The sequence below is a fragment of the Haliotis rufescens genome, unplaced genomic scaffold, assembly GCF_023055435.1.
Source record: "Haliotis rufescens isolate VD_foot unplaced genomic scaffold, xgHalRufe1.0.p SCAF_8, whole genome shotgun sequence".
Classification (NCBI taxonomy): Eukaryota; Metazoa; Mollusca; class Gastropoda; order Lepetellida; family Haliotidae; genus Haliotis; species Haliotis rufescens.
Window position 1 is genome coordinate 34,845,089 of NW_025964372.1, and position 27,953 is coordinate 34,873,041.

Here is a 27,953-nt window from a genome sequence, read left to right on the forward strand (position 1 = left end):
TTATTATTATTATTATTATTATAACCGAAGTTAACCTTGATCGATCAATGCGAGCGCGTGTGCCTCGATTGACCTAAGTAACTCAAACCTACCGAACCGGCATCGTTAAAGCTAATTAGTTTCATTTATTGATAATCATGAACAAAAGCATTATAATGAATATAATTAACTGATATTATATATGTATTCTGATATGCGTCAGGGAAATGTAACTTTCAATTATTGACATTAGTACTTTAGAAGCTATGATGAGACGTCCATGATATTTTGGCATCTTTGATATACTGCGCGTTATTTGCAAATTTCGTGTCGTTGTACATGCATAAAAAAGAAAGGGTACAGTGGAAGCTTTGTCAAAAAATGTAATACTTGAATGTTAGTCATCGAACAAGCGGCGCATGCGCAGGTTCACGTAAAGCCCTGGACGAGGCTAGATTCATTGCATGATATAAGGTGAGTGAGTGAGTATGGTTTTACGCCGCTTTTAGCAATATTCCAGCAATATCACGGCGGGGGACACCAGTAATGGGCTTCACACATTGTACCCATGTCGGGAATCGAAGCTGGGTCTTCGGCGTGACGAGCGAACGGTTTAACCACAAGACTTCCCGGACATAAGAGGGGTGTGGGGAATTTTACGACCCGAACGGGCTCGTTCACCACGCTACCGATGGCGGAGGGTTGAGGTGAGGCCACACTTTCTTTCCTAGCTTTACGGATTTTTTTTACAGGAAAATACCTGTCGGTAATTTTCTGGTCCACTACATGTCGGCTGGAACAAAAAATATGAATGGTTTAATGTGGGAGGAGAGCCTTCAATACAGCTGTTGCTTTTAGCAGTGGAAACCTGTAGAATCAAGCAGGAAAACTGTTGTGCATATATATATTTACCACTTACAGTTGGCGGATCCTGTATTGCAAGTAAAAATTAGGTGTGACCTGAGGTGAAATGGGGTTAATGGTGTGTGCGTGTGTGTGTGTGTGTGTGTGTGTGTGTGTGTGTGTGTGTGTGTGTGTGTGTGTTTAATATGGATACCCTACCCAGACTCAGTGTACTGACTCCGAGCCGACCAGTCCTTGTTTTATCTCATCTCCGCAGTGCACAATGGTATGAGTCTGGGGATCGAACCACCGACCTTCCACTCCCAGGCACACGCTCTGTCCGCTAGACCACGAGTCGATCGTTCAGCTCGTAAACACCCGTACACCCGGCTATTGACCATGTAACGAATTCATCATTACTCGTTCACAAGTTGTAAAGCAATATTTTCGGTTACATATACTAGTGCGACAATAGGATCCATCCCGCTTAGTAATAAGGTAACTCGAATTGCGAACAGGCCCAATTCGTCACAACGCGTAATGACGTCACATTAAACAGTATGACGTCATGTCCGTACTGACCGACCAGCTGACTTCATTCGTCACCACTCGTCCCTTTCTGTAATCTGCTTGTCCCGGAATAACACGAGTTGGTCACGAATGCAGCCGACTTGAGCCTTATTTTTTTGTTTTTTTTCACAAGCAAGCGACTGGCCAATCAGATAGCGAGATTCTTTAACGATTAATGATAATACAGCATACCGGTACCTCACTCCTGACGTTTGGTTAAGAGATGATGAGAGCGTTTATGTGGAACCGACGAAATTGTTCAACAAACATTGATATGCCTGTTGAAATACCAAGATCGCAAAGTAGGAAAATGTTGTCAACGCACGCCGTCTGTTGACGGCGTCAAGAATGCCGCGCAGGGCGGTGTTGCCAGGACATGTCCCGCCTCCCCGTGGACAAGAGTTGTGGTATTTGTGATCGTGTTTAATCATATGGCAGCTCCCCTCTCTCAATACGCGCACCACGCTTCTCGGCAGTTTGCACTACAGTCTTAATGGCACTGGTTTTCAATTTAGTTGAGAGAAAATATTTTCCGATACCAAAGTTAATATGTAGGGGTTGACACAGAGGGGAGCCTAAATCCGTAACTGGACTCTGGGGGCTTATAGATAGACTAACATTTAGTCTCTGAAATTAAAATATTTTTCAAAGATACTTTTGGTTAAATCGTCTCTTAATATATAATAGAGTGAGTGATTCAGTAACGCCGCTTTTAGCAATATTCCAACAATATCACGGCGGGGACATCAGAAATGGGCTTCACACATTGTACCCATGTGGGGAATCGAACCCGGGCCTTCGACTTGACGAACAAATGCTTTAACTACTAGGCTACCCCACCGCCCCAATTTAGAACAGAAGGAGCACAGGGAGTCTCAAGATTTTCAGAGACTGCAGAAATTGAGTGAGTGAGTTAAAATTTAAAGTCACATCGGCAATATTTCAGCCATATCGTGACTATCAAGGGTAAACATAATAAATACATTGGGGCTTACATAAAACACCTGCCAACGAAGGACAGTAAAATAACTAGACTTGTCACAGAAATATATTTAAAACTAGTATGTAATCATAAAATGGACAGCACTATACATAACAGTAACATGAAAAAAGCCGGGCTATAGATCGCCAGCCACTGAAAGCAGAGCACCATACCGGGACCATGGGGACTTACAGTACCTTTGCCACCTTGCAGAAATAGAGACTTGTATTGTAGACTTGCTTGAACGTTTTTGGATATTTTTTGTTTCAGGTCTATATGAAAGACTAATCAGTTTGGAAATGGAGGTTATAGAAAACAACTACATATATCTACGAGTGTTGATATATTTCATATCACAAGACACTCGAGTGAGATTCTTTTTACCATCCAAAATCATTCGTTCAAATAGTTACATTTGCAGTGTATTGAGTGTAAAAAGTACCGCTTTAGCGGCAGAGATGTAAATTGACTATGATGTCATGGTAACCGATGACGCCACAATGGTACGCAAAGCATTGTGACGCAATTTCACTGAAGACATATCTCCTAAGAGGTCGCTTAACGCCGCCAAAGCAATGTCTACTGTGGGTTCAGTTTTGGATGATAAATACTCGCAACTTTTTATCGACCTACAGTCGCCCACGTTGAAAGGCAATGCCACAGTCACAACCACTAATGTGTTACTTAGAGATCCATTGTTTGTATGCACAATATACACTATTAATCACCAATACTTCTGACAAACCTGTCATTCTCACGCATTAATGGAATAAATATATCACATATGTTCCATGGACTGTGGCGTTGGGAGTATCGTATTTTGTCGTCATTCTTTCAACACAATCAGTATAGTGTTACCGACCATCTCATTTCACTCACCTCGCTCTTAACACTCGTACGAATGAGATGCCTCATCAGATGCCTGAAACGCTATCCTATATGGCGAAAAGTTCAGTCAGGCGTTCGTGTTCGCGTATTTTCTAAGCATATAAACTATGTTTGGGTTATTGATGATGTTTCAGAATGATCATAAGTGATTTCTTAAATCACGAAACCCTTGATCACTAATGTGGTATTTTTTGTAACTGCATTCGAGAAAATATAGCATATTTAGATTTAAACATAAAACACATGAAATTACTCTGTGAATGGTTGGTTGGTTGGTTTGTTGTTTCCAGCTCTATGACGGCGGTCTGTAAATAATCGAGTCTGGACTAGACAATCCAGTGATTGATATCATGAGCATCGATTCACGGAATTGGGATCGATGACAAGCTTTTACCAAGTCAGCGAGCCTGACCACCCGATCCCGTTAGTCTTACGACAAGCATAGTTGCCTTTTACGGCAAGGTGAATTAGTAAAATGATACATTACAGAGGGCTTTAAGCAGATGCGACATATATGTGCATCCGGGATCTAGGGGGTTAAGGGGGTTAAAACTATGTATTTTAATGTATACAGTAATCAGTACAAATTCTATTTTTCAGTGGTGTACAGTTTCTGAAGGAATTAACCTGTTCTCACAGCTGACTACGCGAACGGTTATTATTAATATTTACAGAGACGTCCAAGCATATGACAAGAGCATGTAAAATAAAATCGGAAAAGAAACTAATGGGAAAACTAATCCAATACAGTATAGTAATCGAAGATCAAATATAAGAAGTATCATTGCTCTCTATGTATTTACTTATCACCCTATATAGCGTCGCGCGCCACCTGGTGTGTTCCCACTACCAGCCATTAAGATCCGCCCCATAGACAGTGGTAGCACCGAGTGGCAACGTCTGTGTATGTGTGAGGGTGCCACCCCACTCCCCTGAATCCCGAATACCACTTCAAACAAATCTCAAAAGAACATGTCTGAATTCATCCTACAAAGGCAGAATGGCAATAAAAACAGATTGCAAACCTATATAACACGTCCCTAAATCATAAATAAGTTGGATTTGAAGTTAAATTATTGAAAATACAGAAAAAATATAATATATAGAGGAATTGTATACGTACACCATTATTACTTATCTAGGAACCAGATACCCAGATAGCCTGTTAATAGATCCCTGAATCCTGACTACCAAAAGAGGGTAGGTCGGGTAGCCTAGTGGTTAAAGCGTTCGCTCGTCACGCCGAAAACCCGGGTTCGATTCCCGACATGGGTACAATGTGTGAAGCTCATTTCCAGTGTCCTCCGCCGTGATATTGCTGGAATATTGCTAAAAGCGGCGTAAAATCAAACTCACTTACTCACTCACTACCAATAGAGGGTTGGCAGCCTCAAGTGTTCAAGTGGTTGATATTATGAGCAAGGCTGCCCATCCGATTCATTTAGTCGCTGGGGACCAGTTCTAACCCAGAACCCCCTTTTTTTTCTTTTTTTTTAGTAGTAGTAGTAGTAGTAGTAGTAGTAGTAGTAGTAGTAGGGGACCAGTTCTAACCCCAAACCCCCTTTTGTAGTAGTAGTAGTAGTAGTAGTAGTAGTAGTAGTAGGGGATCAGTTCTAACCAAAAAGACCCTTTTGTAGTAGTAGTAGTTGTAGTAGTAGTAGTAGTAGTAGTAGTAGTAGGGGATCAGTTCTAACCCCAAACCCCCTTTTGTAGTAGTAGTAGTAGTAGTAGTAGTAGTAGTAGTAGTAGTAGTAGGGGATCAGTTCTAACCCAAAAAACCCTTTTGTAGTAGTAGTAGTTGCAGTAGTAGTAGTAGTAGTAGTAGTAGTAGTAGTAGTAGGGGATCAGTTCTAACCAAAAAGACCCTTTTGTAGTAGTAGTAGTAGTTGTAGTAGTAGTAGTAGGGGATCAGTTCTAACCCCAAAAAAACCTTTTGTAGTAGTAGTACTAGTTGTTGTAGTAGTAGCGGTAGACATTAGATTTTGGGCGAATCTCGGCCATCATGAGGCATATTTGAGTCCAACACATCACATAAATTTACATTGCTTAAAAAATAAGTACTGATGTATATTACATAAAAATCGTTTGCAGTCCAGTAAATATCAACACAACAACAGTAAACACCACCCACAAGAAAACCAATACAACCACAGGAGAGCGGCCACACATTTAGGTGAACTGTCCTCCGATCAATATGATAGCAGATGATCCGATTAAAGAACATTAAAAACATCTAAAACCCTAGCATGTTCAGATAACACCATGTGTACCAGCTTTCTGAACAAAATCTGGCATTTTGTATCGACCAGTATAGGTTTGGTTTGGTTGGTTTGTTGTTTAACGCCGCTCTCGGCAATATTCCAGCTATATGACGGCGGTCTATAAATAATCGAGTCTAAACCAGACAATCCAGTGATTGATATCATGAGCATCAATCCACGCATTTGGGATCGATTACATGCATCAACCAAGTCAACGAGCCTGACCACCCGATCCCGTTAGTCGCCTTTTACGACAAGCATAGTCGCCTTTTACGACAAGCATAGTGGCCTTTGACGGCAAGCATGGGTTGCTGAAGACTTATTCTACCCCGGATCTTCAAGGGTCACCAGTAGAGGAGATTGAGGCCCGCCGTGGGGTTGATTTAGGGAATTAATTATCTCATTTTTAACCATGTTAAGTATATTTCTGATGTCTAATATTGCGGTGACATTCTAAAATATCAGTGGTAAGGAATATTCCCCTTTGTGTGCATATTTCTGATATTGTATTAATATTATATGTGAGTGAGTGAGTGACTTAGATTTAACACCGCCTTAAACAATATTCCAGTTATATCACGGCGTGTCACCTTAATGTGGGAGGAAAACCCGAAGCTATGCAGGTCTCAGACGTTTACAACTCTGGTGAAACCCACGAGCACGCATATGGTGCTGACAAACCTGGAAACATAATCGGGGCGAACCGGGATTCGAACCGACGGTCAAAGGTTTCAGGCGTGCCCAGGGGACGCAACTCTGCACAGCATATTGTGGCGCCTAAGACGACATTCGTGACCAACTCGTGTTATTCCGGGACAAGCTAAGTTACGGAAAGGGGCTAGTGGTGACGAATGCTTAGACGACTGTCCCATAACATTTTATGTAAAGGCTGGGTTTCCGAGTTTAACTCAAGGTTATATAGCCAGACAATAGTGTTTTATTTCCCGCTGAGACGCATGATGTGTTTATAAATACATCACCATCCTATATGGTTTTTTTGGCGTGGTAATAATTTACAGGTCAAGCCAGTAGCATGACATCTGAAGAATGAAAGCATGCATGATCAGTCACATTTTAATGCTGTGTAGGGTATATTGCGAAATGACCCACTGTCAAATCTATCAAATAGTCATTTACATTCATGGCATAATAAGCATCATAGTTATTTGCGTTGTTTGGTGTGTGGAACCACACCTTATATACCGACAGGTGGACACGTCCAGAGGCGTGGGCATACAATGCCGGGCAAAAGAAAGTATACACCCATGTCTGATGGTGGCTAGACTAACATCTAGTCTCTGAAATGAACATATCGTACAGGAAAAAACAGTTGTTCAATTATCTTAATAAAAATATAATAAAAGGGAGCCCAGAGTCACTCTTCATTTCCTGATACTGCAGTAATCTAGACTTGCCAAACATTATAGACTTGCATGTGCTGTATTTGGTATATTTGTATCAGGGTCTGTAAGACAGTCTAGATGGTGGATAAAGATGAAAAAAATGGTCATTCGATGGCGATGTATTTGAAATGGGTATCATAGTTGTGTTTTGGACAGTAAGTTTGCAGTGCTTCGCGACTGTGAGCCTTGTAACGTTTTAATCACGTGTGTAATTGTTTGGTCATAAAGTTTTGTTCTTGGTTCGTCAGTTTATATTACCATTGTTACACCAAGATTCTCTCCAAGACTTCGTTTTCATACAGACCATGAAACAGAAATATCCGAAAACCATTTTCTGAAATGTTTTCCGAAAATAAAGAGATTCTTCTATGTTACCTCATGTTATACATAATAAAAGAGAATTGAAAAAAAGAAGAAGAAAATTCTTCAAATATATTTATTTAGAGACTAAATGTTTGTCATTCTGGCAAGTACTGCCTTCTTCCTACTTTTCTTATTAACAGTCAGATGCTTGCGCAACATGAGCTGTGTCCTTGGACCTGCGTTGATAAACGTGTTGACGTGGTGCCCTAATTATTTTGTCAACAGCGAACCATACTGCGCAGTCCGTCCAGATAAAAAAGTCGCTCAGTATTGCAACATCGACAAACATTGCACCAACATCGCGTAGACATACACATGTTGCTGGCCGTCCTGGCATACCAGAAAAAGATCTATAAGTAGAATTGAAAGTTTAACAAATGAAATGATGCGCTAACTTTATAGTGTGCGGCTCTCAATGGCAGAGTGAGTGAGTTAAAATTTAACGTTGCATCGGCATTCTTCCAGCCATATAGCGACCTCAATGACAAAAGGCTTTGGCAGAAACAAGTGGTAATGGAAATCCTAATTCTATTAAACGAATTCTTATGTTACACTCCCTAGTACTTAATCCTGCACCATAACTGGAATATCTGCATAGATTTTAATATAAACAAATCCACATTATTGAAATAGTGCCACGGCGCTGTAGCTCACCTGGATATTAGTCAACAGTTGCTTTGAGATTTATATATATTTATATACTGTGAAAAAAACTAAAAATTTAAATCTAACGATTTGAACAAAATACGTCACTATGAGAAGAAACATACATGTCAAAGTCCAGCTCAAACAATCTGAAATTTCAGAGGGAAGAAATTTACAGAATCAAATATGCCTCTTGAGACAAAACAAGGTCAAAACCTTATACCAAATGTCATACCACATTTTACGCAAAGGACCGAGTAATGGCCATACAAAGTTTCATCAATATGGCGGCCATATTGTAAATAGAATTCCAGCCTCTTTTACAAACTGGGGTGCCATCATTCTGGGGAACCAGTATGTGAGGTTTCAGTTGGATTGGTCAAGTGGTTTCTGAGGTTAACGACGCGCGATGGACAAACATGCTGTGACTGAAGTTGACTTGACTTTCAGTCAGGTGAGCTAAACATTCATAAGACTACATGTTGAGAAGCTGATCTCGTAAGTTGGTTGGTTGGTTGGTGTGTTGTTTAACGCCGCACTCAGCAATATTCCAGCTATATGACGGCGGTATATAAATAATCGAGTCTCGACCAGACAAACCAGTGATTAATATCATGAGCATTGATCCACGCAATTGGGATCGATGACATGCATCAACCAAGTCAGCGAGCCTGACCACCCGATCCCGTTAGTCGCCTCTTACGACAAGCATAGTCGCCTTTTACGGGAAGCATGGGTTGCTAAAGACCTATTCTACCCCGGATCTTCACGGGTCCAGGGTGATGGTCAGATAGCCTGGTTGTCAGGGTGTTAGGTCACGTCGGCCTGGGTTCGATACTCCGCCTGGTGATGTATGTATGATGTGAATCAGGGTGTCTCCCGTCGTGATAATTCTGCGATACAGCACCACCCAATCAGTCACAATTACATGGCGGTTTGCCATTCAATTCAACTGTAAAAAAAATAGACTGTAGAATTATAAACCGAACCATGTGTATTCGCTTAAATTCCTGTAACAAGACGCATGGATATATTATGTTTACATTTGTTTAAAATATTTTGTACCTGTCAGGTTTGGACGGCGATATGCAGCACGCAACAACCCTATAAACAATTTACGTACACTGCGCCGGTAGCGTAAACCAAATATCCCAACTGCGGGCAAGACGCTCGTCAGGTAATACAGGACGGAGGCAAGTCGAAGGCTGGCAGTTTCTTGAAGCTGATTACAGCAGCAACAATTCACCATCTTCCCGAGGCAAGAGAGTTAACTGGCTTTAAAAGTCCAGTTTCCACCCTTGCCGAACTAGGCTGGAATTCCTGGGCTCGATCGTAGCGCGACCAATGGCTTTTACGAGTTATGTCCCTTCTATACCACTCCTATGGTCCAATCAGATTCCACCTCTCGTATCACTTGCTTCAAACAAATCGATAATCAAGATCTATTTTGTGTTAAAGACGTGTTTTACATCGCCAAGTGCATCAAATCACCTGAGCACCTTGATTAAAAAATCATGAATAGTTTTGGAAAATATATGTTGACAACGAGTAGGCGGTGCACATGTTTTGCAAATCCTGCAATCGAATGAAATCTGATTGACAGTTTACGAACCGGATTTCGATTTCGTTGCGCGATTGTGATTGGACTATGCAAGACTCGTTAGTCCACCCAAAATGTAACTCCATAATACCAGCCTAGTTCGGCATCGGTGGAAACTGGACTTTTTATAGTCAGTTAACTCATTTGCCTCGGGAAGATGACCATTCACAGACTTTCATATGTAAAAAAACGTACACACACGCCTCCATATATAAAATCACGTGTTCCTTCATATGAGGGCGTGTGTACACGTTTATAGAGGGTGCTACATTGTAGATAGAGATTCACAAACACACGTTCATGATATAGTCGGAATCGTACAATTACGGAAGGGTTTTTCCGCTTTTATTCGCAGTTACATTATGTTAATCAGAACTTTAGATTCCTCACCGACAACAACATGTAGAGACTCTATCTGAGTGAGTGAGTGAGTGAGTATGGTTTAACGTCGCTTTTAGCAATATTCCAGCAATATCACGACGGGGGACACCAGAAATGGGCTTCACACATTGTACCCATGTCGGGAATCGAACCCGGGTCTTCGGCGTGACGAGCGAACGCTTTAACCACTAGGCTACCCGACCGCCCGACTCTATCTGATGAGGAAACTCTGTGCGGTTTGTGACAAAACTATCAAATAACTTTCGCACAGTTATTTTTTGGAAAGGGTATATGTGAATGTTGATTTATAGACGCTAAATGTGTCACCGATATTCCGATGCATCGCGATACTTGACCCACGATACGATATACGATAAACGTGGGCCCATTTATCGATACGCCACGATACGGAACGCAAATCTCAAGTACAGCGTTTCCTTACTATTGTGCATTTCGATAAACCGCTAACTTGGTTATAGCGCGCGGTAACGCATGGCTCCAAAAAACGTACTAATCTTACATTTTTAGTAAGCTCAGGTTTTACACTGACAGGTGTTTTTCCCCATCTACAAAAACATTATTAGCTGATTACCGCAAGCACATAACACCGGTCAGCAAATCCGAACTGAAGTACGCAATTCAATACCATTATTATACTATCTTTTTTTATTAAAAGGTGTTCATTGTATATCTGGACTTGTGTTTGTAATATATTTTATTAATTTTATTCAAAATTTCATTTAATATTGTTTTCATTAAGTTAGGTGAAATCGTGTGTGAAGAGATACAGCAACCACGGCCAGATTACCGCTTTTGACGCACTGAAACGAACTTAAGTTGCTAGAGAATGGATACATATATTAACAATGCCCTACTTTGACTCGTTAAAAGTCATATTTGTGGCAATTTGGCTAATATATGTCGACATAACGTTTTCGCAATCGAAATACATGTAGCGAGGGAAGTCCCTACGGTGACTGGTCAAATTGTTCCATACGTATAAATATCCTGCAACAATAATCACCAGTACCAAAATCCTACGCTTGTGGTTCTTATAATTTTAAGAATATATATAGTAAAAGCTGCAACTAAAGTAACACGATATTGGAATATATTATTCCTGATAAAAGAATAATTGCAGATACAATTTATTCGACCATTGCATCAAAATTCTTTGAAGTTGTATCACTGGTGAAGTACATTAATTATTTTCTAGTGTTTGAACTTTGAATTGTTTTGAAGGAAAGTTAGGGAAAGTTCCACTTTGAAGCCTAACCACTTCAGTAGTCTTGTTATTATAAAATAATTTTGACTGTTCCAAAATCATGAAAGGTTCAATCTTGACATGCTTTAAGTCTTGGTTTTTTTTATCATTGCGTTTGAAGATACGTATCGTATCGTGACCAGAATATCGAGATGCGTATCGTATCGTGACCTTCCTGTATCGTTGCAGCCCTAGTCATTGCTAGCTAGCCACCTCAGTGATATACGGTATATCTACACATGTGTAATGTCACAGAGTACACCCTAGCCAGTGTACCTCAGTGATATACGGTATATCTACACATGTATCATGTCACAGAGTACACATTAGCTAGTGTACCTCATTGATATACGGTATATCTACACATGTATAATGTCACAGAGTAAACATTAGCTAGTGTACCTCAATGATATACGGTATATCTACACATGTATAATGTCACAGAGTAAACATTAGCTAGTGTACCTCAGTGATATACGGTATATCTACACATGTGTAATGTCACAGAGTACACATTAGCTAGTGTACCTCAGTGATATACGGTATATCTACACATGTGTAATGTCACAGAGTACACATTAGCTAGTGTACCTCATTGATATACGGTATATCTACACATGTGTAATGTCACAGAGTAAACATTAGCTAGTGTGCCTCATTGATGTACGGTATATCTACACATGTATAATGTCACAGAGTGAACATTAGCTAGTGTACCTCAGTGATATACGGTATATCTACACATGTATAATGTCACAGAGTAAACATTAGCTAGTGTACCTCATTGATGTACGGTATATCTACACATGTATAATGTCACAGAGTGAACATAAGCTAGTGTACCTCAGTGATATACGGTATATCTACACATGTGTAATGTCACAGAGTAAACATTAGCTAGTGTACCTCATTGATGTACGGTATATCTACACATGTATAATGTCACAGAGTGAACATTAGCTAGTGTACCTCAGTGATATACGGTATATCTACACATGTGTAATGTCACAGAGTGAACATTAGCTAGTGTACCTCAGTGATATACGGTATATCTACACATGTATAATGTCACAGAGTAAACATTAGCTAGTGTACCTCAGTGATATACGGTATATCTACACATGTGTAATGTCACAGAGTAAACATTAGCTAGTGTACCTCAGTGATATACGGTATATCTACACATGTGTAATGTCACAGAGTACACATTAGCTAGTGTACCTCATTGATATACGGTATATCTACACATGTATAATGTCACAGAGTAAACATTAGCTAGTATACCTCAATGATATACGGTATATCTACACATGTGTAATGTCACAGAGTGAACATTAGCTAGTGTACCTCAGTGATATACGGTTATCTACACATGTGTAATGTCACAGAGTGAACATTAGCTAGTGTACCTCATTGATATACGGTATATCTACACATGTGTAATGTCACAGAGTAAACATTAGCTAGTGTACCTCAGTGATATACGGTATATCTACACATGTATAATGTCACAGAGTGAACATTAGCTAGTGTACCTCAGTGATATACGGTATATCTACACATGTGTAATGTCACAGAGTACACACTAGTCAATATACCTCAGTGATATACGGTATATCTACACATGTGTAATGTCACAGAGTAAACATTAGCTAGTATACCTCAATGATGTACGGTATATCTACACATGTGTAATGTCACAGAGTAAACATTAGCTAGTGTACCTCAGTGATATACGGTATATCTACACATGTATAATGTCACAGAGTAAACATTAGCTAGTATACCTCAATGATGTACGGTATATCTACACATGTGTAATGTCACAGAGTGAACATTAGCTAGTGTACCTCAGTGATATACGGTTATCTACACATGTGTAATGTCACAGAGTACACATTAGCTAGTGTACCTCATTGATATACGGTATATCTACACATGTGTAATGTCACAGAGTAAAATTTAGCTAGTGTACCTCAGTGATATACGGTATATCTACACATGTATAATGTCACAGAGTGAACATTAGCTAGTGTACCTCAGTGATATACGGTATATCTACACATGTGTAATGTCACAGAGTACACACTAGTCAATATACCTCAGTGATATACGGTATATCTACACATGTGTAATGTCACAGAGTAAACATTAGCTAGTATACCTCAATGATGTACGGTATATCTACACATGTGTAATGTCACAGAGTAAACATTAGCTAGTGTACCTCAGTGATATACGGTATATCTACACATGTATAATGTCACAGAGTAAACATTAGCTAGTATACCTCAATGATGTACGGTATATCTACACATGTGTAATGTCACAGAGTAAACATTAGCTAGTGTACCTCAGTGATATACGGTATATCTACACATGAGTAATGTCACAGAGTAAACATTAGCTAGTGTACCTCAGTGATATACGGTATATCTACACATGTGTAATGTCACAGAGTACACACTAGTCAATATACCTCAGTGATATACGGTATATCTACACATGTGTAATGTCACAGAGTAAACATTAGCTAGTGTACCTCAGTGATATACGGTATATCTAAACATGTATAATGTCACAGAGTGAACATTAGCTAGTGTACTTCAGTGATATACGGTATATCTACACATGTATAATGTCACAGAGGACACACTTGTCAATATACCTCAGTGATATACGGTATATCTACACATGTATAATGTCACAGAGTACACACTAGTCAAAATACCTCAGTGATATACGGTATATCTACACATGTATAATGTCACAGAGTACACACTAGGTAGTGTACCTCAGTGATATACGGTATATCTACACATGTATAATGTCACAGAGGACACACTAGTCAATATACCTCAGTGATATACGGTATATCTACACATGTATATTGTCACAGAGTACACACTAGTCAATATACCTCAATGATATACGGTATATCTACACATGTATAATGTCACAGAGTACACACTAGTCAATATACCTCAGTGATATACGGTATATTTACACATGAATAATGTCACAGAGTGAACATTAGCTAGTGTACTTCAGTGATATACGGTATATCTACACATGTATAATGTCACAGAGTACACACTAGGTAGTGTACCTCAGTGATATACGGTATATCTACACATGTGTAATGTCACAGAGTACACACTAGTCAATATACCTCAATGATATACGGTATATCTACACATGTATAATGTCACAGAGTACACACTAGTCAATATCCCTCAGTGATATACGGTATATCTACACATGTATAATGTCACAGAGTACACACTAGTCAATATACCTCAGTGATATACGGTATATCTACACATGTATAATGTCACAGAGTACACACTAGGTAGTGTACCTCAGTGATATACGGTATATCTACACATGTGTAATGTCACAGAGTAAACATTAGCTAGTGTACCTCAGTGATATACGGTATATCTACACATGTATAATGTCACAGAGTGAACATTAGCTAGTGTACTTCAGTGATATACGGTATATCTACACATGTATAATGTCACAGAGTAAACATTAGCTAGTGTACCTCAATGATATACGGTATATCTACACATGTATAATGTCACAGGGGACACACAAGTCAATATACCTCAGTGATATACGGTATATCTACACATGTATATTGTCACAGAGGACACACTAGTCAATATACCTCAGTGATATACGGTATATCTACACATGTATAATGTCACAGAGTACACACTAGGTAGTGTACCTCAGTGATATACGGTATATCTACACATGTATAATGTCACAGAGTGAACATTAGCTAGTGTACTTCAATGATATACGGTATATCTACACATGTATCATGTCACACAGTACACACTAGGTGGTGTACCTCAGTGATATACGGTATATCTACACATGTGTAATGTCACAGAGTAAACATTAGCTAGTGTACCTCAGTGATATACGGTATATCTACACATGTATAATGTCACAGAGTGAACATTAGCTAGTGTACTTCAGTGATATACGGTATATCTACACATGTATAATGTCACAGAGTAAACATTAGCTAGTGTACCTCAATGATATACGGTATATCTACACATGTATAATGTCACAGGGGACACACTAGTCAATATACCTCAGTGATATACGGTATATCTACACATGTATATTGTCACAGAGGACACACTAGTCAATATACCTCAGTGATATACGGTATATCTACACATGTATAATGTCACAGAGTACACACTAGTCAATATACCTCAGTGATATACGGTATATCTACACATGTATAATGTCACAGAGTGAACATTAGCTAGTGTACTTCAATAATATACGGTATATCTACACATTTTTAATGTCACAGGGGACACACTAGTCAATATACCTCAGTGATATACGGTATATCTACACATGTATATTGTCACAGAGGACACACTAGTCAATATACCTCAGTGATATACGGTATATTTACACATGTATAATGTCACAGAGTACACACTAGGTAGTGTACCTCAGTGATATACGGTATATCTACACATGTATAATGTTAAAGGGTCAAGGTTCGATCGAGGTCATATAGTTGTCGCTTATTATGACTTAGTAATTTGACATGTGACACTTAATACACTATCCCAGCTATATATGCATAATTGGGTCAATCCAACAGTGTGCACCATGACTTTGCAGACTGGCTATGAATTTGGCCACTACCTTTTCACGGTACTTGCCAAATACTGGTCGTTTTCAGGCCTATATATTGGCCCATTCCGAATGGACACGAAATTCTGAAAAAGCACGATTCATGTAAAAAACAATGCGCATAAGCCAATGAATATTTCACTCATATATTAAAGCCTATATTGATGGAATTATAAACTGTCAAGTGACAGTATCCTATTTTGCATGTGAAATGCTGGAAAAGATTACTAATATGTTTATATGCTGCATATTATCTTTCAAAGTATCATCATTTAACGGACGAACTATAGTTGATCAATAATATTCATATTCTTGGATGTTGCATTTTAGGTTGAACTTAACATTATCAAGAATTCATTCAACATTTAAATGAAAAACTTACATATTTTCTCTACGGGCCCAATACTGGCCCGGTAAATGAGCCAATATTTGGCCTGCATCAACAAACCAACGATGGCCCACTTGAAGAGAGCCGACGGTGGGCAATGGCCGACTCAGTGAAGTAACTGTTGTAAAGGTTAACCCTTACCGGCCCAGTATGAGCAAACCGGTGTTGGCCCGCTAGTGCCAAGCCAGCATTCAGCTGGTAATGGTTAAATATCATGCTTCACACGTAACTTCGCCAATCCTGGGCCTCTACAAGAAAACCAGTAACGGCTGATTACCAGGTATGCTGCATTGGGCTGGTATTGGTTCTGAGCTGTTTATCATGCCGTTACTGTCGTAGTAAGCCATGTGGGCAATTTTATTTTTTGTTTGTTGATTTACAACAGATTTGGCCTAAAATTGAGTGTATGTAGTCGAAATAATAATGCTAATTTTCAGCTTCCAGATTGGTCCTGGTACTGCTGATAACGACTAAAAAAACAACAACTTGTAAGTCGTTGATGTGAGTGAGTGAGTGAGTTTGGTTTAACGCCGCTTTTAACAGTATTCCAGTTATATCGCGGCGTGTCAGCTTAATGTGGGAGGAAAGCCCGAAGTGATGCAGGTCACAGACGTTTACCACTTCGGTGAAACCCACGGGCACGGGTATGGTGCTGACAAACCTAGAAACATAATCGGGGCGAACCGGGATTCGAACCCACAGTAATAGATTTCTGGCGTGCCCAAGGGACGCAACTCTGCACAGCGAATCTCGGCCCCTTAGACGACTGGGCCACCCGTGCCCCTTGAAAGTCGTTGATGTGAGGTGAGGTGCCGCAGTTTAAGATGACTACCCCCCTCAGACACAGTATACTGACTCCGAGCTGACCAGTCCTTGTTTTAGACCCTTAATGCCGAGCGGCAGACAGGGCAACTACAAGTACAATCTTTTAACGTCGTTTGGTCACACCATCATGGAAGTACGATGGCGAAACCACACCGAAAGATATTGATTGTCGTTTTTGGTGAGAAGATTTTCATCGGTATTATTCACCATTTATGACGAACAGTGGTGACACAATTTGGTAGTGGGTCACGGGTGGCCCAGTCGTCCAAGGCACCGCGATTCGCCCCGATTATGTTTCTAGTTTTGTCGCACCATACCCGTGCTCGTGGGTTTCACCGAAGTGGTAAACGTCTGAGACCTGCATCACTTCGGGCTTTTTTCCGACATTAAGCTGACACGCCGCAATATAACTCAGGCTGTAATACTGTTAAAAGCGGCGTTAACCCAGCTCACTCACTCAATGTGGTTGTGAGTTTTTTCATTTCACCGCTCTAATTGTAAAATAGAGTCGGATAAAATATGCTTTGTCAAATGTAATATTTTATTTTTTTTAATTTCAGATTTTTTTGTGGTTCCGTCTGGTAAACTAACTTATAGTATAATACTCTGAGCGTGAGAACTGGCCCAGTTATGCCTTGTTAGTTGGGATGTGCAATCCATACAAGTATTGTAGCAACTCGAGAACACCCCCAGATATATATGTCCGAATAATCTATGTTTACTTCCCACACTCAACGCGGAATATGTCGTGCCCAGCCCAAGAGGCGACAGAACTCGGGATTGAATAGACAAAATAGCTGTTGATATTTATGTGTTGTATAGTCTATGTAATTTAGGCATCGGGGGTAGTAATATGAATCAAGGCTCTAGGTCGATGAAGCTCTAATGACATTTTGAATACGCCCCTGGTTCCGGGAAATACTAAATACTTTTGCAGGATTTACTAAACACCATGGATCTACCTAAAATAAAGAGTTTTTGGTTGTTGGTTTTTTCCCCTGAATAAACGCCGAGGCGTAGGATGTGCTCCTAGACAGAATCTGTACAAAAAGGACAGAAAGGATTTTAGATCTGTTCAAAGGAATGAACGACACTCATTTCGCTTAATTTAGAACCTAATCAGCAATAACAGACGTTTCTTTAAGGGAGATAACTCTCATCAGTATAAAGTAACGTCAGAGGGCGCTGTATCTTATTAAAATGGCATCCGTACAACCTGCTGGATATGGTAAGGTAGATCTAATGCATGGAAGCATAAATTGTGCAATAGCATTTTTTAAGTTTTCATCCTTGATGATTTCTTGAAAATTTAATAATTGTTGCGAGTTGTCTCATTGGATAGAACGGCGTTGTTGACATAACGAGTCGTAACGGACGCTTTTCTAAGCCATGAACGCCAAAGATCTAGGTCCCTAGATTCTACTTTCTAGGCCTAGTTTTCAATTCAATTATCTTGCCTAATGTTGTCACAGTTGAAATGTGAATATCTTAAAGTTTCAATGGTTTCAAAACACTTTCAAACAGTGAGTGGTCGCCACTTAATTAGTTAAAAACGTAGTCTGTCTTCCGTTTGCACTATATGTCATCATCCCAAAGAGGAATCAAAATCATTCCAGGTAGCGATTTTCTTGTTGCTTATGGTTGTTAGTTCTTTTCGACATAGACATATAGGTGAAGTTTCCATACTCTCGGGGAGCCGCTACAGGATACTTTCGCCAGTAAACGGGTATCTAACCCTAATGATCGGAAAGGGGATCCAAGGGCTAAAGATAGAGTTATTACCTTAATAATTGTCGAAAAGTGGGGTTTCACCCCCTGATCCCCTAGTGTTTATTCTGAAACTAAAGATTCCAAAGATTTTGTTCGCGTTCTGAAAAAAAAATGACGGACGACAAATCCTGTCGCTGTACGCTAATCGGTTGGTCTGATGGTGCACAGTGATCCCGGGTCAATAGCTATCAAGTGTGAATACCCAACCTGTGCAATGGCTTCTATTAGTTCCGTTGTATTTTCAACAGTTAAAAATGATCCGATAGGTGACTTTCCGGACCGACTTCCTATTGTATTAACACTAACCCAACCCTCCTGTTGAAGAAAGGTTACCATTGCTGTAACTTAAAGGACTCTGGTCGGTCGTTGCCTAGCAGTCTCAGTGTGTCACTGTATGTCTTTACAATTTACCCTTTGTCTTGGATATTTTTCACGTAAATTACAAGGTCAAGCATGATGACCACGTACACAAACTCTTTAATATCACTTCGTGCATATATACAGACATCTTCCCTAGGCAAAGGAGTTAACTATATTCAGTTTCCACCCTTGCCGAACTAGGCTGGAATTAAGGAGTTACATTTTAGCTGGACTAACGAGTCTATGCATAGTCCAATCAAAATTTCGTAACGAAATCGATATCCGGTTCGTAAACTGCCGTGCAGATTTCGGTCGATTGCAGGATTTGCAAAGCATGTGTACCAACAACCTAGCGTCAACAGATATTTTCCAAATCTGTTCATGTTTTAATCAAGGTGCTCACGTGATTTGATGCACTTTGCGAAGTAAGACCCGTTTTATTACAATATAGAACTTGATTATCGATCATATCGTCTGCACTGCCATTTTATTTGAAACAAATGCAAGTGATATGTGAGGTGGAATCTGATTGGTCAATAGGAGGGACATAGAAGGGACTTTACTCGTATTAGCCACTGGTGGCGCTACGATCGAACCACGAAATTCCAGCTTAGTTCGGCAAGGGTGGAAACTGGACTTCTATAGTCAGTTAAGGCCATTGCCCCGGAAGAGTGATATACAGACTGAATGGATCCATATAAATGACATAGAAAACGGTGCATTGTCGAATCCTTCTTTAAATCGTTCTTCATTATTTCCAAAAGGTTTAAAAGTCGCATAAATCTTCCCACATTTTTATCAAGATGAAACTAAGTTTAACCTTCTCTTATCCTGAACTTAACTTGTTATTCCACGATTATGGATGTTCTATAATATGGCTTCTTATGGGGAAGGTATAAATCCAGTATGCATATCTGAGGGAAATATAGCATGACTAAATCACAAACGGAATCTAACTCTAAATAACCGTCTCAATGATCCAATAAATAATGTGTAGGTCATTATTTAACGTTGAAAAGTAACATATCTTTGAGGGACATTTTGGAAGCTGTTGTTACCTGTTGTATAGACTGTATCAACTCTGTATTCTTTGAAAAGCAACCAGAATGACCCATAAAACAGAACAGGTGTCAAGGGAACCAATTTGTAGTGAAAGATTAAGTAATCAATAAGTCATTATTCTACCTTTAACGTAAGCCCATGTGAATCTTTTCAACAGGTAGGATGAGGGAAGACACTTTTCAACAGCCAGGGTCACTCTTCAATTATGAATAATGACTAAGGATCACTTTTCAGTTGGTCTCGAGTTTCAAAGAATATATACACGGCTCAGGAAGTGTATTTGATAATGGTGGGAAATTGGTGGAAAGGGGACAGGTGATCCAATCTTAGGGGCGGTTGTTTCTCAAGTGAATACCAGCTACATAAAGTGACGGGAGGATTGCACCTATCTCCACATGCTTGTACCCACACCACCCCTGTAAAAAAAACAGCCCAAGATGAGGGAAGCTGGAGCATTGCCAGGAGAGCAGAAGTTAAATATATAATCGTTTCCCTTTATTTATCATTTCTTCTTTACTGAAGCAGCATCGAAGAACTTCTATCTGTAATTTAGGGCAACTTCTTTAAGGTAGCTGTGTCAATTTCGTTTAATTAACACTTACAACCTTACATTAACCTGACATACAATAAGTTATAACATACTTGTTAATATATACTAAGTAATCAAAATAATATCATGAAGAAATCCACGTTTCAGATTGATTTTGTAAATTATATTCTTAGTATGAGCATTTCCTTGCCATTTGAGTCTAGAATGGCTAATTGCGAGGTCAATTTACGCTGTTATATTTATATAAACAAGTGTTCAATTATCCAATTATATTTGGTACCGTATTTTTCAAGGGTTCGAACGCTGTTGAAATGTCAATACATAGAACACTTAGCCTTTCAAAGACTCTAGGGAACATTATTGTAAACAATCGTAGTTGACAATCCATTATTCTTGTCATTTAGTGTATTGACTTTATCTTCAGTTAACTTTACTATTTACGATCCATCAATACCAACCAACCAATTATTTATTGTAAGCAAGCTTTCTTTTGTTTGAACATGGATATTCCAAGCGTAGGTAACAGAGGAATTGACCAAAACACTGAAAGTGAAATATTTGTAGTATTCAATGCATAAAACCGAAAGGCTGCTATATGAAGCTCTCCGTTGAGACTAATCATTTTGATCGCGTGTAATTCTCGTTTTTCAACCCCTCTCTTTGTCAATACACGAAGGAACCATGCATAGCGCCTGGTCTGGTAATTTATTCATTTTCAACAAAGTTATACCAAACAGGTTTTTTGATGGCCGCTTATTGCTTTCAAATAAATCCCATGTCTCCCCTACTCTCCCCCCACGCCACACCCTTACATTTGTGAAAAAGACACAGTCTAGAAGATAGACGATTCCTTGGCACATGATGCATTCAGGAAAATGCGAAGTAATTAGTTGGTATTGTGGAACAAGGCACAACTGGCAAAGTTTGAACTAAATCCACCCGTTCAGTCACCCGGTGTAAGTCATATGGAGTTGAATTAGGGTATTAAGTAAAGTTCATTACGAATGTGGTGTGACAGTGTCGCCTATTGGTGTCTGAGTAAATTGTTAACTGTATTCCATATTTGGGCTTAGGAGTTCATATAATTAACATGCAATACTTAAATCAATGATTATACCTGGTTAAATGACCCGCCAATAAAGCAGTGAAAGTACACGAGAAATGAGTAGCTTGAGAGTCTTCATAATATGTGTATGCTGCAATGATGAAATAAGTTGCTTGACAATTGTATAGGAATACGTAATAATATCGTGAAACAGGTGCGTTCATGATCTGTAAAAAGAATACAAAATAATTGATCCTCAAAATGATTCATTAATATAGGTAAACTGTCATATGGGATTCACAAGAGATTAACCGAAACAAGCCCCTATTCAACCCCCTTTCTGACATCTGTCCACTATCGCGATAAATTATCGGATCTAATATGAGCACATAGCCCCCCCTAAGGTCAGATAATTCCGCAGCCATCCCCAGTTCCCCTGTCACTCGCACCCAGCTCTGCTTCCAAGGTAGCGACCATGCTTACAACTGTAGTTAAGGCAGCTCGTAAATGATTATACAGTCTCTTACCTCCAATAACAAAGTCATCGCTCTTTGCAGTCTTTGGTCTGGAACTCATTTCAATAGCATGGACCTGTGCCGACGATGACATAAGTTTAGCTGTATCACTCTCGATGACGGTATTCTTGTTCGGCGGGGATGTTGTGTCGCTCACGTCGCTAATGTCCTCGAGTTCAGGACTAACGCGGTTCGACATGAATGAAGTTTACTAAATGTGTGATGTACACATACCGGTCGATACAAAGCCAAGATGGTCTGCAGCCATACACTCCTATCTAGAATGGATTCGACCATTAATGTCAACCCAATAATCAGGAATCACCGGGCTGCTTCTGCAAATAACCTGAGTGAATCGCTGTGCACAGTCGTTGTCAGCGTCGTATTTACTTTGCATATTGTGCCTTGTTAAACTAAACATTGTGATTGCGAAACATCGCCATATATCTGTCATTGCACTCAGATAATCAAAACAGTATATCAAATATTTGTAGTTGTTTATTTACACTTCCTTCTCGGCCAATATGAGGTCATGTGACGTCATGTGGAAATATCCCATGCTAACTATATCTCAGGGTCACGTGCTTGTTATCGCTTCGTGACGTCAAAACGGGGGTCGTATCAACAGTTTTTGGTGCGTTTGTCTTGTTGATCAAACACAATTATCTCCAATTTGCGTCCATGTTTTGACTGCTATTGCTATTCCTGGCCCTGCGTTTGTAAGCTGGACCGCATGTCAGTAATCTTATGTCAGTGAGTCGCTAAGTTATCGAAATCGACACGGGTCTCTCCCAGACTATTGAGCAACAACTCGAGGGCTCACACACTCGTGACACAGTCGACTGTTCCATAAATTGTAAGCGACTCGTTTGAGAGCGGACATAGTATCTCTACAGTCTGTACAACCAAGAAGAAAATAATGGCTTCAAATAAAGGAGATGGAGGCTTTCAACGCGTCGGCCCAGAAGGTAAGTCTACTGACGAAACAGTCTCAAATCTGTAGCATAGTTTGATAGCTGGGTTAGCAATGGATGCGTTTTCAACCTGTAGCCAGCAGATCAACATAGCACAAGTTGGGCGTGACAAGCGAACGCACCAGGTGAACAGAAACGAAGTGTTAGTGTTATTTAGGGTATTCACCCCTGGCTGATGATAATTAACAAAGCAAAAACATCTTGAGATGTAGTGCATGTTGTCAATGTTGTTGTAGAGGAGTGAATCCTGAAAGGCTTGAAATGACACACAGTACAAGCAACTAGTATTAACAGTAACACCAGAACTGGGTGACACGGGTGTCGCCATATTTCAGCCGTGTCATCAGTACCCGTGTGGTTATGGCATTTATCATCACCATAGAACTATGTAGCCAGAAATGAAGACGGGAAAGTAAACATGACTTGCATATTGTGTCAATAACCCGCATAGGTTGTGTTTGAAGTATCTCAACAGGGCAGATGCAGTTAATGATGATGAAACACGCCTTTTCAATCACTGAAACCAGTTTCTTTTTCAGGTCGTGTGTTCTCATTGTTCAGGTTGAAGGGAGCTCTTATATTTTGTTGATCAATTAGTACAGTTAATGATTAAAGTCAGTGAAGCATGAATAAATATGGCATAGGTCTAAACAAGTTTAATTATGTATGTACAGTCATCCTTCTTTAACAAGTGACACTGTGGAATCATTGTTTGTACAATACGATTCTAGTTGGCCAGAAAACTACTTGTACCTGTCCCTTCACAGACCTTACTGCTGGACGGTAACCCTAATAATCCGAATATTAGCACTTGCCCAAAGTTTTGTTTGGGTGGTTTCTCCCTCACAAGTGGAAAATTCCAGGGTGTTTTATGATAGGTGTGTAAATAATCAGGGGAATGGCAGGAAAATCCCTGCCAATTAAATCTTTTTGTTAGGTAACGTGATGAGTCAAGTAAGTTTCTGTAAGTTGAAACTTAGTCTGTGTGAATTCTTGTTCCTTATTAAGTTATTCTTCTCAAATTATGATTGTAATGTAAGAGTACACACATAACTATTTTGTGATATGCATCTGTGGCTTAACTTAGCACTCATCAATATTCCAGCTACCGTATTCGACGTAATAAGCGCCCAGGGCGCTCTCAAAATTAGACATAGGGGGCTCTTATTAGAATATTATTTTGGTGAAAAAAACAGAGTTGAAAGATAAATTTTGTGGTTTATGCTGACAGCCTGAAATGTTTATGTACAACAGATATAGTTTGCCAGAATTCAATTGCCCATAATAAAGGGTGCATATATCACACAAGTGCGTATTATACGCGAATAAATAAATCTTGTGTACATTGATCAATCGGAAGGGATGCTAATTGGGATTGTTCACTAGTCAATATATTAGCAAATAGCACCATATGCACCCGCCACTATGTGGGATGGGTGATGTAGAATTGGGCTCCATCAGCCTGACATCAATAATGTTTTTCAAAAGTGTGATTGATACCAGGATGATGCAAAGATGATTAAGGTATGACATGGATCTAGATGAAAACATTGCCATCAAGGACAAGTTTTCTCAGAAACCTCTATAGATGACATTTCAAACACATCATTAAGTGAAGACAATGTTATCAAGTTTGAAAACTTCTATAGAGAATTCATATTTTACAGGGTTGTGTCCCCTTTTTGATCTTTTGTATTTTTTGATGCACATTACTGCCAATAGGGACAAGTTTTCTTGGAAAGCACCCCATTTCTAATCCATCATTATGTGATGACTAGGTTGTCAAGTTGTCAAGTGTTGATTGGGTTATTAGGTTTAAAACCTACCATCGAGAATTGATATTTTAAGTTGTGTCCCTTGTTTGATATTTTGTGAAGCTCCTTCCAAGTGTGACACCTTCGTTACCCTCTTGGTAACATCGCTGCTGTCAGTGTGGAAGCGGCCATTACAAGAATTTCAAATTTTTCATTTTTGTGTATGTCTTTGGGAATGCCTTCATATTGAATTTTTAAAAATGTTTACAAGAGACCAGATTTCGAAAATGAATTTACCTTTTTGTTTGTTTAATCAGATTGATTCGAGATTGCAGACTAATGGAAAATCACCCAACTTTCCTCTTATATCCTTACTAGATCTATACCAATTACAGGATAGTTGAAATGAAATAGAAATTCAAATTAACAAACAAAGAAAATAATTTAGCTGGGGTAAGAGTATTCGGCGTCACCGCAGTCATCATTTGGTTGCAAACATAAGGGTCAGCTGGTTGCGAGCTCAACCCCAAGCATGGTTGTGGCATTGATAATATGGAGAGCTCAAACCCTAGGGGCTACCGATGTGAGGAGCTTGATAATTTGTATATACATATGGTGCACATTACTGCCAATAGGGACATGTTTCCTTAAAAAACACACATTTTGGATGCATCAAGTGATGAAAGGGATGGTGGGGTAGTCTAGTGGTTATAGCGGTTGCCCGTCACACCGAAGGCCCGGGTTCAATTCCCCATATCAGTACAATGTGTGAAGCCCATTTCTGGTGTTCCAGCTGTGATATTGCTGGAATATTGCTAAAAACGGCGTAAAACCATACTCAATCAATCATTCAATCATTCAATCAATCATTCAATCATGAAAATGTTTCAAGTTTGAACACCACCTTCAAGAATTGGTATTTTACAGAAGCATTTCCCTCAGAAGCTACTACAGATGACATATTGAATACATGCTAACGTTAAGTGATGACAGTGTTATCAAGTTTGAAAACCACCATTGAGAATTGCTATTGTATAGTGTCAAGGCCCTTGTTTCATTTGTATATATTAATATTTATTTTCCCTTTCCCAAACGATCAATACTTCTTTGTGAAACATTGTGAACACATTATTTACATACTGAACTGGTGCATATTGAATGCAAGTTAGGAATTTTTAATATGTGTTGTGTTTCCAAGGAAACAAGAGACTTCTATTAAGATGACATATAGTTCGTTTCCAAAGCCCAGTGGGTTCAATGTGTGGAGTCCATTGTAACGTCCAATGCCATGATGTTGCAAAAGGCGGCATAAAACCATACTCACTTATTTCCACAGAATAACCCATAAACCTTTCAGTATTTCTTTGGGTGACTTTGTATACAAAAGTGTCTTTTCCTTATTTTCTGTGATTCCAAGACAGCAATTTCATGTGAGTGTAGGGTTTGTTTCCTGTGTCAAATTGGTTAAACCTTTGAATATTTCTCAATAAATTTACTCAAATTTAGGCAATTTAGGATTGGTGTCTATAATCACATAAGTTAAAAATACCGTATTCGACGTAATAAGCGCCCCGCTCTAATAAGTGCCCACGGCGATATTTGCTATATATTGGCTAGTGAACAATCCCAATTAGCACCCCTTCAGATTGATCAATGTACACAAGACTTATTTATTCACGTATAATATGCACTCGTGTGTTATATGCACCTTCAATTATGGGCAATTAAATTCTTGAAAAATATATCTCTCATACATAAACATTTCAGGCTGTCAGCATAAACCACAAAATTTATCTTTCACCAAAATAATATTCTAATAAGAACCCCCTATTTCTAATTTTGAGAGCGCCCTGGGCGCTTATTACATCGAATATGGTATGTGTTTTCCATTGTAAACAAGGTAAGTAGGAGATATGGATGACTTTGTATTTTTGTTCTTGAATGAGATATACACCTGATTATTATAGGATACTCTATAAGTTCCAAAACAAAAACAGTTACTAGGAAAAGCAGGTTTTCATGAGTTGTTCATGTTGATGTGTTAAGTGGAGCTCTCCCATGATTAACTTACCCTTTCGTCTATTACCTGATGATATCTCTATGATCGTATATATGATGGGCTATAAATAATTAAGAAGTGGGCTGGGTGCACTGTTTGCCCAGAGGCACTGAGTAAGTGTAGAGTTGCATACCTTTGCTCTTTCAGGATCCAGACAGGTTTACCCCTTAGTATGGCCCATGGTGTATCAGCACCATACCAATGCTTGAAGTCTCAAGGTGTACCAAAGTTGAATGCATCTGTAATCTAGATTCAGTCTGTGACTTTGGCCTCTAGTCTGAAGCCCCAAACTAGTAAAATTTTGCTAATAATTGTCCATTCCAACACTAAGATCTGGGGCAAGTTCAGGGTGTTGAACTGAAATGTGTCTGGCACAGGCTGTACAATATTTTGGGCGTTCCTCCTAAGTTGACAGGCTGTGATTAAACTGGAATGATATTCCACGCTGTGTCCACCCCAACTCATTCGCTATGATTATTGGAAGAAATATCTTGCTTTGCATTAAAATTTACTTTCGGCCCTAGTTACTTCAAGTAAGACCAGGTGACATGTTATATCTGTTTTATCTAATCAGGCTTGGGCAAAGGTGTCTGCAGAATGTGTCTTGGTCATTATGAGATAAAGGTCCTGAGCAACCAACGCATGAGGGGGTACGAGTGGACTAGTCATCAACTAGTAATTCGCTGCGCAGAGTTGCATCCCTTAGGCAAGAGGGGGTACAAGTTGGCTAGTCATCAACTAGTAATTCGCTGCGCACAGTTGCATCCCTTAGGCAAGAGGGGGTTACGA

The 27,953-nt window shown here is 39.4% G+C and overlaps 2 protein-coding genes across 6 annotated transcripts in view; one reads left to right on the forward strand and one right to left on the reverse strand.

The window, feature by feature from the left end:
• LOC124141794 (band 7 protein AGAP004871-like) overlaps positions 1-22,844 on the reverse strand; it is a 131,746-nt gene extending 108,902 nt beyond the window's left edge. Inside the window, exon 1 of the mRNA XM_048388951.1 lies at positions 22,390-22,844. Coding sequence (XP_048244908.1) covers positions 22,390-22,576 — 187 coding nt within the window. The 5' untranslated portion in view covers positions 22,577-22,844. The remainder of the gene's footprint in view (positions 1-22,389) is intronic.
• Positions 18,251-27,953, forward strand: part of LOC124141793 (band 7 protein AGAP004871-like) — a 97,441-nt gene continuing 87,738 nt past the window's right edge. For 2 of the 5 annotated variants that reach the window (XM_046509901.2, XM_046509902.2), the window contains exon 1: positions 23,011-23,345. In XM_046509901.2, the coding sequence (XP_046365857.1) occupies positions 23,297-23,345 (49 nt within the window). In that variant the 5' untranslated portion in view covers positions 23,011-23,296. Of the gene's footprint in view, positions 18,304-23,009; positions 23,346-27,953 lie in introns of those variants that run through there. The other 3 variants (XM_046509903.2, XM_046509905.2, XM_046509895.2) reach the window with 3 other exon arrangements.